At 41.1% G+C, this 22,696-nt stretch overlaps 1 protein-coding gene across 3 annotated transcripts in view; it reads left to right on the plus strand.

Moving 5' to 3' along the window:
* Nucleotides 1-6,705, plus strand: part of GABPB1 (GA binding protein transcription factor subunit beta 1) — a 38,811-nt gene extending 32,106 nt beyond the window's left edge. For all 3 annotated transcript variants that reach the window (XM_084640930.1, XM_084640931.1, XM_084640932.1), the window contains exon 9: nt 6,045-6,705. In XM_084640930.1, the coding sequence (XP_084497056.1) occupies nt 6,045-6,197 (153 nt within the window). In that variant the 3' untranslated portion in view covers nt 6,198-6,705. The remainder of the gene's footprint in view (nt 1-6,044) is intronic.
* The last annotated feature ends 15,991 nt before the right edge of the window (nt 6,706-22,696 follow it).

A 22,696-nucleotide genomic window follows, 5' to 3' on the forward strand; every position in this document is an offset into this window, starting at 1 on the left:
ATCTCAGGCTCCAAGGCCTGTCCCTTTCATCTGTCAAGGTCCACTTGGCCGCTATCTTGGCCTTCCATCTGCCACTTAAGGGTAGGTTGGTTTTTGCCCAGGACATTACTGCCAGGTTCTTCAAGGGCCTCAAGCGCCTCTACCCGCACATCAGGGACCCTGTTCCTCCATGGGACCTGAATCTTGTGCTGTTGCAGCTCGTGGGGCCCCCCTTCGAGCCTCAGGCTTCCTTCTCTTTCCTTCTCCTTCCTTGGAAGGTTGCATTCTTGGTTGCAATAACATCTGCCCGCCAGTCTCTGAGATTAGGGTGCTCACCTTGGAACAGCCCTATACAGTCTTTTACAAAGACAAGGTCCAGCTGCAGCCACACCTGGCTTTCCTGCCCAAGGTGGTTCAGAGTTTCACATGGGCCAGGATGTTTATTTACCTGTCTCTTTTTTCCAAAGCCACGTAAGTCAGAGGAGGAGCGTAGGTTGCATTCCCTAGACGTCCGGAGGGCACTACCCTTCTATATTAAAGGACCAAGCCATTCCGCAAGTCAACACAATTGTTCGTGGTGATGGCCAACAGGATGAAAGGTCATCCAGTGTCTGCTCAAAGAATTTCTTCTTGGATCACTGCCCACATTCGTTGCGGCTACAATCAGGCAAAGGTGCCACATCTAGCGATTGTAAATGCCCATTCAAGCCTCTTTGGCAGCTTTCTTAGTCCAAGTGCCTATCCAGGACATCTGTAGGGCGGCCACCTGGTCATCTGTCCACATGTTCACATCCCATTATGCATTTAGCCAGCAGACCTGGGACGGTGCTGGCTTCAGTAAAGCAGTACTGCAAGCAGCTAGACTGTGAACTCTAAGCCCACCTCCTGAGGATACTGCTTGTGAGTCACCTAGAATGGAATCAACATGAAGAGGCACTCGAAGAAGAAAAAATGGTTATCTACCTTTCGTAACTGTTGTTCTTCGAGATGTATTGCTCATGTCCATTCCATTACCCGCCCTTCTACCCCTCTGTCCCGCAAGAAGGATCTGAGAGGGAATAGGGTCAGCGGCTCCTATAATATACTAGCACATGAGTGTGGCACTCAAGGGGACACCACAGCAGACCATACCAATACCACTAAGGCAAAAATCTCCGATGACTGTGCACATGGGTGCGCGCGCAAGCCTAGAATGGAATGGACATGAGCAACAATTCTGGAAGAACAACAGTTACGAAAGGTAGATAATTTTTTTTCTCTGTTTCTTCCAAAATAAGACTAGTGGAATTCACATCCAAGATATATTCTCTATTTCCTCTTAATCAAGAAATCCATTCTTTTCAAAGAAGTGATTCTTCTCTCCTTTTAAGTACTGTATAGCCATGGCAGAAGCCTGATGCTGTCTTTTTGATTTAGGGCTGCACCAGGAGAGGTTTTAAAGCATCTATTTGCAGGGGAGTCTCTAGCACCTTCATGGCAGGGAAGAAAAGATCTGCTGATGAAGACATCTGTGAAAATCTTCCTTTAGGGCTTGCTTCATTCTTACGCCATAGGTTTCTTCAACCTGTCTGCTCTGTTTGTTTATATTCGTTAAAAAATTATTTTTCATGTGTATATAGTATTTATCTTTTCCAGTACCCTCCCTTTCTGTTTTCTTCTTCTTGCTGATTCCAGGAGTAGCTGCAGATTGGAAGGTGACCATTCCCTGAAAACAGGGAAATTCTGTCTTCCCTGTTAATTGGTGATTTTATGGATTGGCCAGTCTGGAACATTATTCACTTGGAGTTTCTGTGTCATTGTTCATGTATTTTTCAGTTTTGGAGGTAATCCAAGTTGTAAATAAATTGTTTTCTATAATAAGCAGACTTGACTTTAGGCTCAGATAATGTTAGAAAAAACTGAGTTAAAAGCAAGGAACTTTCATTTATGTGAATTATTTCATATTAGAGGAAGCTTGGTATGTATCTTATGTTTTCAAGGTTTGTATATGTACAGTTGTTATCAGTAAAATATTTAAAATTCTTATCAGCATTTAAAAGAATTTCTCTTTTAATTTAAAGAGTAGAAAGCTCTGAATAAAATAAAATTACCTATTTCTGAACCCAGATCTAACTCCTTTTTGTAAAATAATCTTGCATTTCTCAGACATGTAATTCTAAGCCGTGTGTGGATATTTATTGTGCAAAAAATCCCTTTCCAAATAAGAGGAAGATTTTGTTTGTTTTCCCCATCGAATTGCTGAATATCACAGTTTTGACATACCTTTGTACCAGAAGACTAATTTGCCATAAAATAAAAAGTTTAACTCTACTTTTGTATTATTTTTTTCATATTATTCCTTTATTACTGACCTAGTTTTTTAATTTAAGCATTTAAAATAGTACACACCATCAGATCTTTCATTTACTTAAGAGATTGGTGTATCTGCATTTTGTGTCTCATTCCCCTCCATTAGCTACATAACCACATTTTATGTGGAGACTTTTTAAAAAGACAATTTCTTACTCAGTAGATTTGCTCCTTTTATTTAGAGTCAAGTGTGCTTGCTTTAGTTAATCCATATCTATAGCAGTATAACTAAGAGCAGAATTTAGCCCCTAAATAAGCTTATACTTCCCCTACTTCTACTGCAGAAAAATATACCTGTGGGAGAGAGCTGAATTCAGTTCTCATCTTGCATCATCAGTTCACTAAGTTCCAGTTGTAGAATCTCTTTCTACTGGTGATAATTACAAGCCAGAAAGAACACGTTTGATTTTCAGACTTCAGGTTGAGTTTGCAGCTGTGGCAGTTAGAAAAGTCATCTTTTCACTAATAAACTGAAAAAATTTGACCTTGGATGTCCCTGAGGCACAAACTTGTACCCCACAGTGCTAACTTCACTTTATACATTTTTTAGAGTATAATTGCACTTTACATGTCCTGTGACGTGAATTTAAATATTTATTTTGCAAAAGGCAATTATAATTGGCCAGTCCAATTGTTGGATGGGTTGATTTACTATTTAACCATTCATGTGGTGTCTTACAAGGCAGTGTTCTGATTCCCAAGAGGATAAACTTAGAAGTTGGATGCCAAATTATCTTGTCAAGTGAGTGATCCAGATCATCACCTTTTAAGATGGAGCACTCACTTTATTCGTGCATACTCCAGCTGAGAGAAACCTATTGATTTTAGCAATGAGGAGTCCTTGTGGCACCTTAGAGACTATAACAAATTTATTTGGGCATACGCTTTCATGGGCTATAACCCACTGCATCTGATGCTGGTGAAGTGGGTTATAGCCCACGAAAGCTTATGCCCAGATAAATTTGTTAGTCTCTGGTGCCACAAGGACTCCTCATTGTTTTTGCTGATACAGATTAACACAGCTACAGTTCTGAAACCTATTCATTTTTAGCTTCTCTTTCAGCCCAGTGTTCAAAACTGTGTAAAGCCCCATATAAAGCAACTACAGTATATGTAGTTTATTCTCTTCTCTATTTTGATAACTAACCTTTATGAAACTTAATAAAATCTCTCCTTCACCATTGTTTCTGCTACACAGGTGCTAACATTAGCACTGATCAATTACCTTTGTCGTTATATGCTGACATATTCAGCACCACATGTGACAGCTAAATGTAGCTCTAGCATTGGGGACAGTAGGAATCAGAAGGCGTACTATGTGTATTGTATTTATTTAATATTTTTAGGTACTAATCATGCAAACAGGTGAGGAGTACTGAGCTGAGAAAGAAAAGTATTTTAAGTATTATAGAAAAGAATTTCAGACCTGCATAAGGTCTGAAATCGTAATATGGTTTTGAGCTGCTAGAGTGAAGGAGAAAGTGTGAGGGAGTATGGTGATGATGCCATTGTCTTATTTGATAGACCAACATTTTCCTGAGGGACAGCTTGGCAGCTTTATTTTCTGAGTTTCGCTTCCACAACTACTACTTGGTGATTAAAGTGAAAAGAGTGATTGAATCAGAAATTGGCTTCTCCATAATAGTATGGTGCACTTATTTTAATAAGATGGCTTCTGTTTGAGTGAAGATCAAAACAAAGCTATTTTCCAAGGCAGTCATTTTTCAGTGGGATGCAGTTTGTCACGGTGGCTCTTCTGCATCAAACAGCATGGCAGCATCTACATTGTTAATAGCTGAATGTATTCCTGTTGTACTCAGCTATGTTTCCTAGGACACAGGAGAAATGTCTCCTGCTTTGAAATGAAGTGTCTCACTTAGCCTTGAAACCATTCTGTGACATCATATTTAAATATAGCAGATGAACAGTATGCCAGACAATTGGTTTGTAGGATGGCCAGCTATAATTCACTTTATACAAATTTTAAAAAATAAATCTAGCAAACACTTGTTAATTCATAAAAGTACAGTACATACAGTACATAAATAATCCAAAATATTCTTCTAGATTATATAGTCAATGGCTGACTGAATTAATGAGACTATAGAAGTTAGATACTTGTGTTGTGAGCAGCCATCACTTTACAGTATAGAGAGCCACTAGTTAAAATTTCGCCATCCAATTGGCTGAATAGAAATAAAGAGCATGGCTTTACTCCCATTGAAGTCAGTAAGAATTTTGTCATCAATGGGAAGCGGATCACACTCAAAGTAATTGTAATGGAGTTTTGTTGTATTATATTAGTATTTGAGCAGCATGCTTCTGCTTTTGTCTCCCAAGTTTATTTTCCATAAAAGCCTGGTTATCATTTATCGTGAGTAGCAAGCTACTGTTAGCTGATGTTATTATATTCTGATCAAACTAACTGTATATAGTAAGCACTGTCAAATGCACAAGCCGGCATGTGGGCGGGGAGGGAGGGAAGAAAAATATTTTTCTCTAATTCCTTTTAGTTACAGTAATCGTAAGGGCTAATTCTAGGCAAAACTTCCTTGTAACAATACTAGATTAAAAAAAAATTCAAACAAGATTTAAGGTGTCTGAGTCCCTTTTAAATTATTTAGTAGATTAAAAATGTATTTCTGATGGGCGGGAAAACAGTTACCTCATTAGAGTGCAGTGTTCATTAATTGTTCAGTGTACACACAAAGTCAGCACACTATTTTATTTGATCACCTGTTGTAGTCTGGAATATGACTTGACGTAATTGTGTGAATTTCCATGTTTGTTGCGTCTCATTAATTTCTAAATCGGATTGCTCACTTTACAAGTGAAATAGTTTTTCCCATTAGCTGTGGATCTGAAAATCAAGCTGTGTCCCTTCTGGTTTCTGCATTGTTGCTAGAAATAAAGATTCTGCAACTGGAACTTAGCCTCTGTACTACAGCTGCATCTGTGTGGGCAAACCCCTGTGCCTGCATGGATGCAGATGCATGATGGGCCCTTAGTTAAGAATTTCATTGATGAGCAAACTTTTTCTCCGTCCAGTTAGAGATGTATGTGTTGTAAGGTGGAAAACCTCTGTTTCACCTCATCGGGGGAAAGAATAGGTTGCCAGTCTAATTGCTTCTATAGTTCTGTAGGAGAAATACCCTGGTTTTTGTTTTTTTGGTTTTTTTTTATTTATAAAAACCTTGGCGGAAGTTACTTTTATCATGATATAGAAGAATTGGTCCCTGGAAGTTCTATTTCTGTGCTATTGCGTCTGTTTCTAATTATATAGACACTCATAGTGGGGAAACCTGCTTGGATATGAACTGTGTATTGATTTTTTTTTTTTAAAGAAGTTTGAACTTTTTTTTTTTAAATTCCGATTCTGGAAACTGAGTCGGACAACTGTGCCTGAATATTCAACATATTTTCCAAAGATGGCTTTTTTCCCCTGAGCAAATGTCATAAGAGCATACTCTTAAAGAGAGAGTATTTTTTGGTATATTTGCACTTTAAATCTTGTGAGCAATTGTCTGGCCCAATCTTTCATTGTTTATTTACACAAAAGTATTTAAGTGAGAGTTTTGCCTGAGTAAACTGCAGGACTGGACCTCCTAGCTTCTGATTCTGTATATGATGCCTTGTACCTTGGCTGTCCAAAAACTGCCGTTTTATCTTGCACTTAACATGCATTAGACAAAACATTGCTGTTTTGTTTTTAATAGGAGAGAGAAACTCTACAGAAACAGCTGGATGAGGCAAATCGAGAAGCACAAAAGTATCGACAGCAGCTTCTAAAGAAAGAGCAAGAAGCAGAAGCCTATCGGCAGAAATTAGAGGCAATGACCCGTCTCCAGACTAATAAAGAAGCTGTTTAAATATTGAAATGGACATATTGTAAAGTCTCTTACTTTCCGTCAAGAAAACTGCAGTACAATCTTGAACTGTACACTCTATAGGTACAGAAATAGGATTACACAATAGCAAAGATGCTACAGGTTGATAACTGGACTTAAGCCATGAGCTCTGATGAATTTCTTGTAACATAAAAGCTGAATTTAGAAATTGTGAAAAGTATTTAAAATGAAATACTGTAAATAGTTGTTTTTTTTACAGTTCCAAAGTGAGTTGATAAATTTTTTTGAAGGGATCCAGAAACACAAGAAGCCAATGTTTTTGTGAAATTTTGGATTTTAGTATAAATCTAATTTCTGAAAAACAGAACAGTTTTAAGGGTGATGTTGCAGATTAAGATTGACAGTTTGAAAATGAATTAATAGTTATTCCTACTGGGAACAACTTAGACCTCTTTTTGAATAAGACATTTCCTGATGGACATCTTTGTACAACTTTAAGTAGTTGTCTTAGATTTTCTGAAAACCCTTGTTTTAGAAAGTGAAAATTTTATATTTAATTTCCGATATATCCAAGTAGATTTACATGTATATGAAGCTAATATTTTTTAAACTTTTCAGTTTGTACATATGCTGCATGTTTTTATAATTTCTACACACATCTTGCATAGATATTTTTCAGCAAAGATGAGGAAAATTATGAGAAAAAATGTTTAGCCTAAATGTCATTTGAAGTAAGCTAGCAGCCAGTTTTATTGTGAATGGTATATTTCTTGGAAGAATGTAATTTGTAAAAATAAAAAAAACCTTAATTTACGTAATACAGACATTATTTGAAAATGTTGACAGTGGGGGGCATTGAAACTTCACTTTTCTGTGAGTCTTATAACTTTCGTGTGCAAACATTTTTAAAGTACAGAAGTATGAAAGACTGTCTCCACAGGAACCCACATAGCAATTCCTTTTAAATATTCTTAAATTGTTTCACCAATAATCTTCAGATTATCTCAAGGACACATTTTATAAACAGACTTTTTGCATTTAAATTATGCAGCTGGACCTGAAAGTTTGATGTTGTTTTGGTGCTCTTGTTACCTACCATCATTGTGCTTCACTGTGATAAATGTGTCTGTGCAGTGATCTGTATGAATATTTAGCATTTATTTAGTGCTTTACATCTTCAAAGTGTTGTATAATCAGTAAAGAATTAATCCTCACTATGTCCCCTATGGTATGGACATTATTGTCCCCATTTTACAATTGGTATAAGCGTGACACAGAGAGGTTAGGTGATTTGCCCAAGGCCACATAAGTCAGTGGCAGACGCGGGAATAAAACTCAGGAGTTCCTGGCTCCTAGTCCCGTCCTTAGGTCATGCTGCCTTAAGACTGTTCGATGCCGTGTTACATTCAACTTTGAACTATTGTGCGGATTCCTTTTTTGTAAAACATAACTTGTCTTTTATTCGTGCTTTGCTTTGTCTTTCCATGTTTCACTGCTTTTATGATATTGTTTATATAAACTTAAACAAAGTCTAGTTTACCTATACTGTATTCAAAGGCATTGCCCTTAAAACTGTACTCTGGCCTACTTTTTCTATTTTACAATTAAATATCTTTTCCACATATTCATGGTGTAGAATCAAATACATTTAAATTGTTTTATATGTACATTAAAAGATCTGAATTTTTATCATGGTTCTGAACAATATGAAAACACTGTGTTACATGTTAGGTGTTAAGAATATCCTTTGGGGTGGCGGGAAGAGTGAGGAGAGAATTGAATTGGCAAAATATAAATTTATCATTCATTTATCCATTTATCATGAGAGAAAAAAGCTCTAACCAGTATTTTGCAAAAGTTTTAATATAGCAAAAGGGCTTAAGAACAATATATAAGGCAATTTAGCTGCTCTTTGGAAAAACTTTAAGTTTTTAGTGGCTAGTGTGAATAATAGTTACTTAAATTTCACTTAGAAAAGTGCCCTCAGTATACTCTTGCATGGGGCTTGACAGAAATATGTTGTGCAATATTACTAAGTACACAGCATGGAGGCTAGTGCGAGAAGAAGCAGCCCCTACAGACTTCAGTTAGGCGACTCATGATTAAGGACTGCAGGACTGAGCCTGTGTCTTGCAGCGTATGCAAAAGAATAACTCCTTGTACCTGTAAACACATCCAAACTTTCCATTGTCCCAGAGCTTGGCTACCAGCGCCTAGATATGCCAAGGATTGGTGCTTTCTAAGTACTAAGGCCCTGTCCGTGTTAGAAAAGTCTGTTGTAGTTTGTGCTGCACTGGTGTAAACATACATTGTTTTTTCTGCCCTGTGTTCACACTAGCATGGTGCTTCATTGCCGTCTCGGTACATGTTCCAGAGTTGTTCTTCAAGTAGTGTCCCTAGGAGTGCTCCAGTTCAGGCGTGCTCACGCCTCATGCGCTTTGATTGGAAACTTGGCAGTAGTGCCCATTGTGTCCTACACATCCTCATGCCCTGCACTGAGGACATATGGGGTTGCCTGGGCAAACCCACCTTCACAGTCCGAGAGAGTGTGCTAATGTGTCTGCTTTACTATTCAAAGCTTGTCCTTAGTCTAGTTATTTTTTTTTCCTTTTCCTTTAATTTAATTTTATGCTTATTTCATTTTGTAGGGGGATTTGTTCTATAATCCCTTCACCTCTAGGGGGGGCTTTTTCTTTTGAGATCCGCTGTCTTGAGTTTCAATCATCGCCTGACTAGCCAGGAAGCTATCCTGGTCAGTGACTGGCACTCCTGGTGTACCTATAGCTTTGGGGGAAACTTACATCCTTCAGAAGCGTACTATCCAGCTTTTAAAAGCAGAGCCAGGAAGAATTGGGAAATAACACTACATCATTATGACAGGTTTCAGAGCAGCAGTTGTGTTAGTCTGTATTCGCAAAAAGAAAAGGAGGACTAGTGGCACCTTAGAGACTAACCAATTTATTTGAGCATAAGCTTTCGTGAGCTACAGCTCACTTCATCCGATGCATCATCCAATGAAGTGAGCTGTAGCTCACGAAAGCTTATGCTCAAATAAATTGGTTAGTCTCTAAGGTGCCACTAGTCCTCCTTTTCTTTTTGCGACTACATCATTAAGAGCTTAAGTTTTATCTCCATCTGGCCTTGGGTCCAGGCATCAGCTTCTGAGAGACCATAGTGCCCTGTCAACATCTGCACTCACCCAGACTTAGGAGAGATCCTTGGAGGACTCATTCTCATTTTTAAAGAAAATGAGAAAGCCTCAGTCTTCTCAAAGTAAGACCATATTGGAGACCTCAAGTCCTGCTCTGGGTACCACTGAGGCTTCAGGTGCTGTCAGTGTTGACCCTGTGCATGGAGCTCCAAGCTTTTCTAAGGCTAAATGCACCAAACATGCCTCAGTATCGATATCCTGCACCGTATTGCAGAAGCAGGACATTGCAGCAAAGGAATTTAAATCCTCTACTTCTAAAAGGGTGATACCTACAACTCCCTCAGTACTTTCCATGACTAAGCCAGCCACCAAGACATCCTCAGTACTGTGCAGACGTCCCATTTCTGATACTGTCTCAAATCCTCCTACGCCATCTTCGTCGGAGCCATCTACTTCCATTGTGTGAGACTTACCAGAGCAGTCTATGCCTGTGGTACCAACTGTGGAACCTTGCCATGTGCCAACAAATCCAGTACCACAGGAATTCAGATACTCCAGGGACTTATTCATATTAGATGAGCTGGAGTCTCCCCGGCTAGTGGGTACTGCTTGTCTGTTGGTACCACGAGTGACACAGTCACCAAGATTGGACCTTTCCTCAGTACCATTCCGATTCTCCAACCCTCTGAGAGTGGTAGAGTTCCTCCTTCAGATGAGAAGGAGTTCTCTTCTGACTTCCAAATCTCAGTGCAGGATTCCCATATTCACCAAAGGGACCTCCCGCCTGACACTTTTGGGGAAAGAGGAGAGCTATACCCAGGACTGACCCACATCCTTTCACACTGGTTCAATCACCATTGGGTGCCACTCCCATGCCTTATGAACTCACTCAGTGGCCATACTGGGATCCTTAGGCTGCACATTCTCCTACCCCATCTATCCCTCCTCTGTTACATCAAGGGCAGGAATCCTTTGAAGAGCAGGAGGCCAAAGCAAATAAGGAAGCTTTTCTGCAAATATCTCCTCATCTCCAGATGAGACGGTAATGCCTGCTCCAGCTTCTCTGGCTGAGGATTTCAGACAGTTTCAGGACTGAATGAAATGTACGCAGACTCCTTACAGATCGCCTTAGAGGAGGTTAGAGAGTTGTAGCATACGTGCCCGCACGTTCTTCAGTGGACTTTCTGTGCTTGAGTTGCCTTGCCAATTAATGAGGCTCTATTGGACGCTGCGAAGTTCATCTGTCAGAGCCTAGCACTGACCTGCAAGAGTGCCAACAAAAAATATTATGTCCTGGCTGAGGACTCCGAACTTTTATTTTCCTATCCTGCACCTAATTTCCTGGTTATGGAAGCAGTGAATGAACATGGCAAGCAGCAGCATGTAAAATCTATACCTGATAAGAAACAAAAATGTCCTGACCTATTTGGCTGTAAGAACTACTTGTCTGTGACACTTCAGTTTACGATCACAAATTACTAGGCTTTTAGAGCAAAACATAACCATACACATTATTCTAAGTCTACCACCTTTATTGAGCACTTCCTGACAGAACATCACGAGCAACGTCTGTCTATTATTAACAAGGGCCAACCGTTAGCTAGGACCTCACTGAGGGCCTCTTTAGACACAGTTGATACTGTGTCTCACTCCATTTCTACAGCAGTGATCATGCATAGAACATCCTTACTCCAGCTGTCTGAGTTCCCAAGAGAGGTCCAAAACAAGATCAAGGTCCTCCCCTTTGATGGATTAAAACTTTTCCTGGAAAGCACCGACAAAGCCTTGCAGGAATTCCAGGGCCCCCGGAGATCCCCTCAAGCAAGCAAATGAAAGTTTAGCAGATTGCATCCTGCTCCATTTTCAGGATTTCAGAGACCCATAGTGCTGCCCAGAAAGAAGACAAGGTTTCAAAGAAATAGAACACCCTCTTCATCTGCATACACCACTCAGCCTTCATCATCATCAAAACAGTTTTGATGGATAGGTCAAGAGTCTGGAACAACCCGACACCACTGAGCTGCATCTATACAATTCTACCTGCCCCCCCCCCCCCCCCCCGGCCACACACACACCTTTGGAGGCCCTCTCTCCCACTTTCAATCCACATGAGAGCCGTTTACATCAGACAAATGAGTGTTGGAAGTTATACGATTGAGTGGTTACATCAATTTTACCTTCCTCTCCCCTCCACCCCCCAACCCGCCTCTCTTCTCCATCCCTTTTCAGGGACCCTCTCACAAGCACTTGCTAAAACAGGAAATAGACTCCCTTTTACACTTAGGAGGCACAAATCCAGTTCCACATCAACACAGGGGCAGGGTTTTTACTCCAAGTATTTTCAGGTTCCCCAAAAATGGGGGAGTGGAGACCGATTCTAGATCTAAGACTGCTAAACAACTTCATGTAAACACAAAAATTCAGGATGGTGATTCTTGCAGCTATAATTCCATCATTGGAACCAAAGGATTGGTTCTCAGCCCTCAGCCTTCAGGTTGCTATTTTTATGTCACGATTCAGCCTATGCACTTTGATTTCTAGTCAGTCAAGTTCTAGTATCAGGTGCTTCCTTTTGGCCTTTCTTTGCCATGCAGGTGTTCTCCAGAGTACTAGCAGTGGTCGCTCTTGATCTTTGACAACTGGCTATTCAAGGGCTGGTTTTAAAACAATGTTCTCTCCACAATAAAGACAGCAATGGTTCTGTTCTGCAGGCTAGGTCTGCAGCTCAACATCAAGAAATTTACTTTGAGCCCACTGCAAAGGATAGAGTTCCTAGGGGCCTGCTTAGATGAATATCAGCCAGAGCTTACCTTCCCATGGACAGCCCTCATGACATAAACAAACAAAACTCTCAAAAATTCAGATCAGTCCACAGACATCAACAAGAAATTTCCTTCAGCTACTCAGACACATTGCAGCTTGTACCTTTGTGATGCAACATGACAAGTTATGACTTTGATGTTTCCCGGACTGGTTCAGGATATTTTATACTGTGAACAGACACAGTCTGAACAAGCAGGTGTCAGTCCCTTGTCAAGTACGAGACTCTCTCAATTGGTGGAAAGACCCAGATGTTTGTTTGGGTGTTCCATTTATCCAACCCTCCCCAATCATAACAACAGATGCATCTTTGGTGGGTTGGGGAGCACACTTAGGGATCAACACCATTCAGGGAAAACAGTCTGCCCATGAAGCATATTTGCACATCAGCTTCTTGCGGCTGAGGGCAGTCAGGAATGCCTGTATCCAATTCCTGCCACTAATCAGGAACAGATCCCCATAAAGAGTGCAACAAACAACGTAGCCTGCATGTTCTATATCAAGCAGTGAAGGTCTGGGAGAGAGGAGATCCCCTTCTCATTGTTCCAAAGTGGTGAGGTATGGAACTGGTACATAGGCTGCTAGAATTAGGATGCAGTTGTCTGTCTCCCAGGAGTACAAAAGACAATCGCCGATGACCTCATCAGGCACTTGTCCCAGGACGATGAATGGGATTCCGAGACTCTCAATCACATTTTCCTGAGTTGGGGAGTTCCAGAAGTGGATCTCTTTGCCATCATTACCAAAAGGAAGTGCAAATGGTTTTGCATAAGAGAGGATTTGGGCCCTCACTCACTGGAATATGTTTTCCTGGTTCCATCAGGGTTCACTTGGCGATTATAACAGCTTTTCATTCCCTGGTTGAGGGATTCTCATTGCTTGCTCGTCCCACCACAATGAGATTCATTAAGGGGCTGAGGAACTTTTCTTCTTATATTATAGAACCCATCCATGATTTAAACTTCATACTCAAGAGTCTGATGAAACCCCCTTTCGAACACATAGCTACCTATTCCCTTCTTCACCTAGCCAAGAAAACAACTTTCTTGATGGCCATTCCTTCTGCTTGAAAAGTTGGGGAAATGGGAGTTTTAATGGTGGACCCTCCCTCTATGGTGGTTTTTTAAGGACACAGTCTCATTACAGCCACATCCTAAATGACTACCTAGAGTATTGTCTGAATTTCATATCAGTCAAGTCATCCATCTCCCAGTTTTCTTCCTGAAATCACATCAGAGCAAGGAAGATGCTACCTTCTATATCCTGGATGTCAGGAGGGCACTAGCCTTTTATTTGGACAGAAATAAATCATTTAGAAAATTTTCAAGACTGTTCATGTCAATTGCTGGCTAGTCCAAAAGGTCCACAATCTGCACCCAGAGACTCCAGATGGATTTCTGGATGTATTATTTCTTGTTATGGATCTGCCAATTTACAGCCTCCTCTGAGGATTTTAGCCCATTCCATGGTGTCTCTCTCTTCCTCTACAGCATTACTCAAATGTTCCCGTTGTTGAAGTCTGCAAGGTTGCAACTTGGTCTTCGATGCATATATTCTCCCAGTGCTACATGGTGGTTCATTCTTCTAGAACAGATGCTGTTCTTGGAAAAGCAGTTTTGTCTTCAGTATTGGACTCAACTCTAAAGCTCCCTCCTCCTGTTGAGGATATTGCTCAGAAATCACCTGAGTGGAGCACCCATAGGTACACTACTCGAAGAAGGAGAGTTTGCTCACCTTGCACAGTAACTGGAGTTCTTCAAGAAGTGTCCACCTATGGATGCGCCATAGTTTCTTCTATGGGACTTTGCGGTGGAGAAGAAACTGAGGGTCATTTGCCTGTGCAGCCCTATATGTCCTCAGTGCTGGGCATGAGGATGTGTAGGATGCATGCATGAGCCAAAGGGGCACTACTATCGGTAATCTCTGATCAGAGGCTCATGGAGTGTAAGCACACTTGAAGTGAAAATTCTGAAGCGGAGCACCCATAGGGACACCCACCTCAAAGAACTCCGGTTACTGCACAAGGTGAGTAACCTCTCCTTCCTGGCTCTGTTCCATGTCATGTTTTGTTCTTGGTACTTGTTGATCAGGATTGTAGATACCGCTAGCAGGCTAGGAGAATTGTGGGAGGAGAGGTTAAACTCCCACAATTCCCATGGGGGTACAGTAGGCCCCATGACAGCACCATTTCAATACTGTTCTATCAACATGGAGATTCATTTTTGTACTATGTATTTGCTGTGTTTTAACATACATTTCCATTTCTTGTTGGAAAAACAAATAAAGGTTATCAGATCATGTCAAAACACGATCCTGGTCTTCCAAATCTTGCTTATTCTGCAGGGTGAATTCCATCAAATAACAATGAGCTCCTATTAAAAAAAACAACCTATAACAAAACAAAAACAAAACCACTTCTCCTTTCTTGCAGGAAAGGTAGAATTTTAAAGGGACCAGACTGTTCATTAATCTTCTGTGTGTGCTATGTAACTTAATAAGGATGAGATTTCCAACTTTGCATGTATCACAGAAATCTGGTTGGCTGCTGCGGGGCCAGTTTTAGCACAGTTGTCATCAAATTCAGTACATAATGAATCAAGATGGCAATCAGCAGTGCAGAGCCATTGCTTGGAGCCTGTTTGGTCCACCACTGGAGGTTCCAGGAGAATCTTGTTCCCTGACAGGCGAGTCTCTTGGTGGTTTGATAGGACTTCATAAAATTATTTTCTCCAACATAGTATCCACAAACTCAGATAGAAGGCATTATCTGGGTGGTAGATAATCTGGTAATCCAGGCTCAACCACTCCTGTTGTGAGGAAATTCCTTATATTTTTTGTGGATAAGATTGATCAGACTAAGGATGAGTTGACTGCTGTTGTGCCAGAGCAAGGTTTTGGGGAGATAAAGGCCTTATCTTCCCAACTAGAATGTCAATTAGCAGTGCTCATAAAAGTACTGGAGGTGTTGAGACAATTTTTTGCTCCTCACCCCCTTCCTGTCTTGTGAAGGCTAGTGGGGAAGTAACTTAGTGCTGTGCTGGTGGAGATTGTCAACATCTTTCTTAGAGAGGGCAAGACTCCCTTTTGTTTTGAAGGAAGTCTTAGTAAAGCCTCTGCTCACAAAATCATTGCTTGATGTTAAGAATCTGGCTAATTCTTTTTTGAATGTCTTCTGCATATTCCCACTCATGGGATGCACCATCTTAGACAGTGGAACTTTCTCATAGCATTCCCCTTTAGAGCGCTCACACGCCCTTCCTACCCCTCTCTTCATTGTTTCGAATGTTCTGAGGGCGAGGCTAGAATAGGGGGCATGGTGCTCTTTGCTGACTCAGTTCCTTCCAACCATAGCAGCAGATGGACACAAACCTCTCTGGATCCCTTGCTTAGTAGTATTTTAGCTTAGTAAAGTTACGGTTTATTATTTTGTTTAGCCTTAGGTTAAGTTACCTTAGTAGTTTAGAAAAGTTACTGAGAGATCATTAGTTTCATTTACCAGTTCCATGGTGGATCCAAAGTTGAAGAGACTTGGTTTTAAAAGGTGTGCATCTTCTCCAGAGGTCTTCCTGGCATTGAATGCTCATCCTAGATGCCTAGTTTGTCTTGGTGAGAGCCACTCTCCTTTGAGATGCTCTGACTGCAGCACCTTCACCTTCCAAGCACACAAAGAATAGCAGAACAGGCTACAATCTTTATTCCTTCTAGAAGCTTGGGGTGCAAAGCTTCCTGGATCCAGCACCACTAAAGGATCTGATCTTAAGGAAAAAAGGCCAGTATTGGCTTCAGATACTTCTGAGTCTAAGAAAAAGACTGTTTTGTAAAAGGTACGAGTCTCAGGTCCAGGATCCATTCCCAAGTCACTGGATCAGACTTTTAAGCACTTACCACTGAAGCCTGTGTCAGCCTCTAAGGTAAGAGCCAAACCATGATAGAAGTCATTGGGTCTGACTCTCTCAGTTCTGAAGAAGACGATACTGCAGGATGAGATGGCTCTGATTGCTGAAATTAAATCATAATTGGGAGGCTCCTTGGATCTGCCAGAAGAGGAGCAGAGACTAATGGATCCTAAACCAAAGACTAAAGTTTTAGAGTGGGATTTATCTCACAAGATTACTCCCTTGTTCAGAGGACTAACATAAGTTGGTGAATGCTTTTATAACTGAAAGCCAGACATGTCAAAATGTGCACTCAGAGCTTCTTTCATTGTTTCAGGTTTGGCAGTGAGGGCAACACCTCTGTTATGTTACTCTATAGACATGTATCACTGAAGTCTTCTCCTCTTCCTCCTGAAATGAAATCTAAAATAGAGAATCTTCCCGTTGAAAGCCAATGGGCTATTTAGTAAGATGGTGCATGAAATATTGGAAAAGATTAAACATGATCCAGAGCAAGATCTTTGGGTCTCTTTCAACCTTATGAAAGAGGAATCCCTGGATCATTTTTTAGCTACCATACAGAGTTTTATCCTCCATCTTTATTGTCTTACTATGTCCAGAAAAAACAACCACAACAGTAATCACCTTCTTCTTTCAACCTTAGCCTCAAGTGAGAGCAAAGTATTATTCAGCTTCAGTTTCTCTTCTAAATGTCAGGCCTCAAGTTTGAAATAAGATCAAGACCTTCAGACTAATCGGCAATGAACTTTCCTCCCCATCCTTTGGAAACTGGCTTTCCTGTTTCATCAGCCCATGAAATTTATTGCATTGGACTAATGGATTCTAGAGATGATAGAAAAAGGCAATCCCATTCAGTTCAAAATCCTTCCTTCTCTCAACCCTTTCCTATTCTGGGACTTCTGTTATGAAAGCATGTTAAGATCAGAAATTCAGTCTCTGGTACAGTTAGGAGCAATGGCAGAGATATTATGGGAGTTCATGAATTAGAGCTTTTATTCCAGATATTTCCTGATACCAAAGAAAGATGGAGGTCTTTGTACAATATTGGACTTGAGCAAGCTTATATCACAAAGTTCCGTTTCCAAATGTTGACATTAGCATTTAGTAATTGCCTGCCTTTCAACCTAGATTTGTTTGCAGTTTAGAATCTAAAGGATGCATATTTCTATGATATTGTATCATTGCAAATATCTCTGTCACAGTGGGGCAAGATCATTTCCGTTCTAATGCCCACAAGAGTGTATTTTAGACCACTTTGAATTTTTGTTTACTCTTATCAAGATGATTGATTCCTCAAAGACTCATTGAAAGAACGCTTAAGCTTATCTTAATAAGACTAAAGAATTTTGAAAGTCCCTTAGACTTTTTTTGGTACACTGACAACTACAAAAGTCATGCTCTTTCTTCACAGTCATGCACTATCTGGGTTAGACAATTTATAGAAGAGGGATATAGGATTGAATCTAACACTCGACCAGAACATTGACTACCTCTTTTGTGTTGAGAGATGTAAGGCTTCCACGTGGAGCTCTAGTCATACTTTTACAAAACACTATTCCCAAGACTTCCAACCCTATTAAATTAGAACTCCCAAGTCCCACCATCTGTTCATGGAATACCACTTGCCAAACTATCCTGAGTAGGACTATGCCAAGGACTATCAAAGAAGAACTGCGGTTCTTCAAAGTGGACTCTGCATAAACACACTCCCTGCTTACCTTTCCCTCTTCTTCGCAGGTCTTTAAAATCGTCTGAGGAAGCAGTGGAAACATCTGAGAACTTGGAAAAAAGGGATAGGAGGGGCATGTGAGCACTCTAACAGGACAGTTCTACCATCTAAACTGCACTGGCCAGCGCATCCCATGAGTGTCAGAGTCCATCTCGAAGAACTCCAGTTACAAGTAACTTCTATTTCTCACCCTTTATTGCATGTTCCATTTTTCAGTCAGATTGCTGAAATGGGATGTGCAAGAAAATGCTCAATATCTAGATTCCTCTGATCTCCTTGACCTTTGTCAATTTGATTATAGACTTGGCTTCAGCACAGATTACTATAGTCACATTGGTCTTCTCTCTTCCTGGTCAGGACTCAGAAACAGCTTGTATGTGCTTATATGCCATACTGTCACATCATCTTGTTCCATCCCACCATCAGTTTCACGGGCCAGTCAGAGCTGCTCTATGTGCTGATGGACAGCTTATATTTTCCATTTAAATATTGTTTTTAAAAATTCTAATATTTTACCCACTCCATGACCTTGGTGGAATTAGTCCTGAATTTCAGCTGAGCAAGGGAGAGAAGACTAAGGTCAAATTAGTTGCAACAGTGCAGACCCACTCTGGTGTCACTAACTGTCTTCAACAGAAAGATTACACATGTCTGAGGAAGGAAGGGACACTGTGAAATCTTTGTTCTTCGTGATGTTGTATGAAAAAAGGCACCCAACTTCCTCTTCAGATCCTCGTTTGAATTTGTAGAGCTGGCAGTTAGAAAAAGAATGTTGTATACTCAGAAAATTTGTCCTGGAAATCATTCTGAGACAGTAAATATGGATTGCCATGATGCTATTTTTACAAGAACTATTTTCAAGAGCAGTACTGAACTTTAATTGGTGCTTAATTGACATATAGGACTGTGTGTGGAGCCTGTGCGCTGGGTAAAAACTATTTTTAACATGAAATTGGACAGTATGTGACATTTTCATGTCTCTTTGGAATTTGTAGCTGATACAGTATCAGTAAAGAATAGAGAAACCCAGCAATAGAGTGAAATGTTACCTGTTGATTAGGCACTGCTCCAATTGAACTGTTTCACAATCAAAATAACGTCCATGTCCTTGCATCTTGCAAAACTTAAATACAGTTTAATCATTGTAAACGCCTAGAAATGATAACAAATTCAGCTCTAGCCTGTAAAGTGATAGTGGAAACATTCGTGTCCATATGGAGGGTTTCCCAAGGCTTTGGCAACACAGACCTATTTAGCAAATAACTAAAAAAAAAAAAAAGGCTTTTCTATTCACACTGCTTCCTGTGAGCAAATATTCCATCCTTCTTGGTCTATAACCAAATCAGTTTGAGTGCAAGGTAACTAACAGAGAATTGTTGTTTACTGCAGGTAATATTTGCCATGTGTGCATTTCATTATCATCTATCTAACTTATACCCCTCCTGAATAAGACCTATTATTTGTTCTTTCCTACACTGAATGAAAAATGCTTGTTCACATGGTGTCATTTTGGAGTGAGAGACGTAAGATAAATGTCATGCGAAAGATTTATTACGTGTAGCCTAGGTCCGAAAACATGTTGGAGTAAAATATTGCTCTATATTTGTTGTTCCATGTTGAAATCATAAATGTAATCAGCAGCCCACTTTATTAAAGAAACTTGTTGGAGGCTTATAATAAGATCTGGAATCAGAGAAAATTAACACACTGCCTTTACATGGTTTTAAAACCTTTTAAAATATTTGGAAAGGTTTTATAAGTGTGTGGATCTGAATAGTAATACGTAGCTCTTATATGGTGTTTTTTCGTCGGTAGGTCTCAAAGCACCTCATGCTATTTAATGTTTTTAGTCTCTCAATACCCCAGGGAGGTGGGGAAATATTAGTCTCCCCATTTTACAGATGGGGATCTGAGACACGGAGAGGCTGCTAAGTGGTATGCCTACAGGAAGTCTGTGGGAGAGCAAGGAATTGAACCCAGATCTCAGGTTATTACCGCAACTATTGGACCATCTTGCTGTCTGTATTACAAATAAAGGAATACATACAGTCTCTTGGAAATGTGCCCATAATTCAATCACATAAGTGAAATGACTGCTGTTCGTTTGTTACACTAGACTCCTGAGGCCCCAGTAAGGGATCAGGGACCCCTTGTGCTAGGAACTGTACAGACATATACCCCTTTGTCATTAGTTTTCAGTAGTACATACTGGAAATAAGGAATAAATCCTTTTAGAGCCAGATGCTTTAAGCATGGGTGTGTTATGGGATCAGGTAGCCCCTTTCTCTCCTTGAGATTCATGGTGAGGAAGCAGCTATTGGAGATGCTGAGAGCATTGGGGTGCCTGCTAGCACTACCAGCAGCATTTAGTGCCCCAGAGGAGGCTGATCTAAGTGGGGTCAGGGCATGATTATCTGCTCTGCTCACCAGCAAAGCAGTTGCAGAGCTCGTAGCTACCACAGAAATACCTCAGGTTAGATCTGGTGTGGAACAGGCTGGCTTAGGGCTGAGAGAGGTGGTGGGCTGTGAATTCTCTGCATCGTTCCCCCGTTCCCATTAAAGATGTGGACGTTCCTTACATAAATACTGAGTCTGGATCCTCTGAGGGAAGTTCTGGGGGCAGCCAGCAAGTGGTGGTTGCCCTGGTGGCACAGAATCAATGGAGATGTGCTACCATAGAGGGGGTCAATAGGAGGCAGTGCAGAGTCACAGAGACTCCATAGAATTAGAGTGACCCTTTTCGCCAGCAGTTCCACAGGATCTGTGGATTTTGTGATCTGTCTCCCCTGTTCATTCTCCTGAAGGGCAAGTTCCCAGCCCATATTCCAAGGGGACAATCTGGAGGACTCTCTGTGAGAAGAAACTCAATGTGTTTCCTTGTCAGTTACCTGGGTTATTCCCATACATGCAATCCAAAGAATCTTGGACTATTCTCGGAGCTTGATTAATCTGCATTATAATTCTCTGTTACTCAGGCTGTTCTGTCCAGAGCAAAGAGAAATGAAGTTCTTGTAGCATTCCCCAGATTCTAGTTGTGAGAGTTTGTGTTTGTTCGTTTGCTAAAGGCTCTTTCACAAGCTAATAGCAGATAAATACATTTCTGGCATATTTTTATATGGTGCTTTCATGCTTTTGGTGTAAATGCCTTTGTATCAATGTTCCTTCCTTCACGATATCAATATCTTGATTGTATCATTATTTCTCAGAGCAACTTTGTCATATCTCCAAAACTGCTGTTCCTTATCAAATATCTACTGGAGGCAGAGGCTCTGAGAGATACCCAGAGTTGTTATGCTGTAGGCTGCTTGAGGGGAAACTAACTTGAAACTTCTCTTTATTCCAAAGTGTCCAGGCTGCCATTTAGTACATCCACTATGCAGGCATGAAAGGCAAGCTTCTTTGAAACCCAGTCCTCAGCCTTTTTCATCTTTCACTATGGGACTATTCCCTTTTGACAAATACAATTTTAAGTAAGATTCTAGGTACAGTCCAGGACTGCTTAGTGATAGTGTGGAACAGCAAGCACTCCCGGAGAGCAAAGACTTTGCAGTCAACATTAAAATACAATGGGAAATACACTAGCGGCAAAGGCAGGCCAGGAGGTGTTCTGATCCATAAAGTTGGAAGGGGTGAGTCTCTTGAGAGCAATCTCATGGGCTGATTACAGTTCCAAATTAAGGCAGAGGTGTGCTTGATGGGATGCTGGGGACACTACACCAAGCAAAAGTGCTCAAGCACATCACACCTGGGAAGGGCAAGAACAGATATACAGCATGCTCCCAGCTCAGCTCTCTAGGGGCTGTCTGGTCCATGGGGTGGGCATGAGAATGAAATATAACCTAGTCCTATCTGGCTACCATTTGGAAAAGTAGATTATCCAGGAAGGGAATCATCACTGTACAGCATCGATGTTTCCAGTTCTACAGTTACAATCACGTATATCTCCTTTCCCTGCAACAGCAGAAGGCAGATTACTTGCATATAGGGTGAGATTTGCTCCTAAACTAGAGCGACTGGGCTCAGTGCAGGGATCTCCACGGGGATAGAGTATCAGAGTCAAGGTTCCTGTAGACAAAGTGAGGTACATGTAAGAGCCATCCTTATTCATCCTTTCCAACATTGTCTCAGAAAATATTGTTCAAGTCTGAGTCAAACTGTGCTAAGGCTATAACTGTGGAATGGCAGGGAAGAGCAAGAAGCTTGACAGATTCATAGATTCCGAAGCCAGAAGGAACCACTATGATCATCCAGTCTGACCTCCTTTATATCACAGGCCATAGAACATCCCCAAAATATTGCTAGAGCAGATCTTTTAGAAAAATATCCAATCTTCATTTAAAAATTGTCAATAATGGAGCATCCACCATGATCCTTGGTAAACTGTTCCAGTGGTTAATTATTCTCCCTGTTAAAATTTTATGCCTTATGTGACAGAGTAGGGAGTGGGGAGTTTTGACCTGGGAATGTTGATACTGTCTGCATTGGTGTTGGATGGTGGTGGGATATCAGGGTGTGACTTCACTTGAGGGATGATGTGTGAGCACGTATCCTGGAGCCCAGGAGAGGGTTGGAGCCAGGTGACACCTTCTGCCAGGGAAACTGGACAAAGGCTGGAGGAGGAGCTGGGCGATGTGGCTGGGTGAGACTGCTGGAGGGGATTTCAGTTTGGAGCTGGCTGGGGAAAAGGAGGGAGGCCCAGAACCAGGGTCTGGGCTCCCTACCCCCCAAGGTGGGCCTGACTGAGGGGTCCTGGTTTCCGTACCTGCAAGCTCTGTTCTGGACTGTGTTGTCTAATAAACCTGGCTGAGAGTCATGGTGAATCACAGGAAGTGGGGAGTGCCACCAGTTGTCACGGAGTGTGGGGGAGTCAAGGCCCTGCACCCTCCACTTCCTGCCATTCACCGTGAATCTCAGCCAACCACTA

The sequence above is a fragment of the Lepidochelys olivacea genome (assembly GCF_965140295.1).
Source record: "Lepidochelys olivacea isolate rLepOli2 genome assembly, chromosome: 10".
In the NCBI taxonomy this organism is placed as follows: domain Eukaryota; kingdom Metazoa; phylum Chordata; order Testudines; family Cheloniidae; genus Lepidochelys; species Lepidochelys olivacea.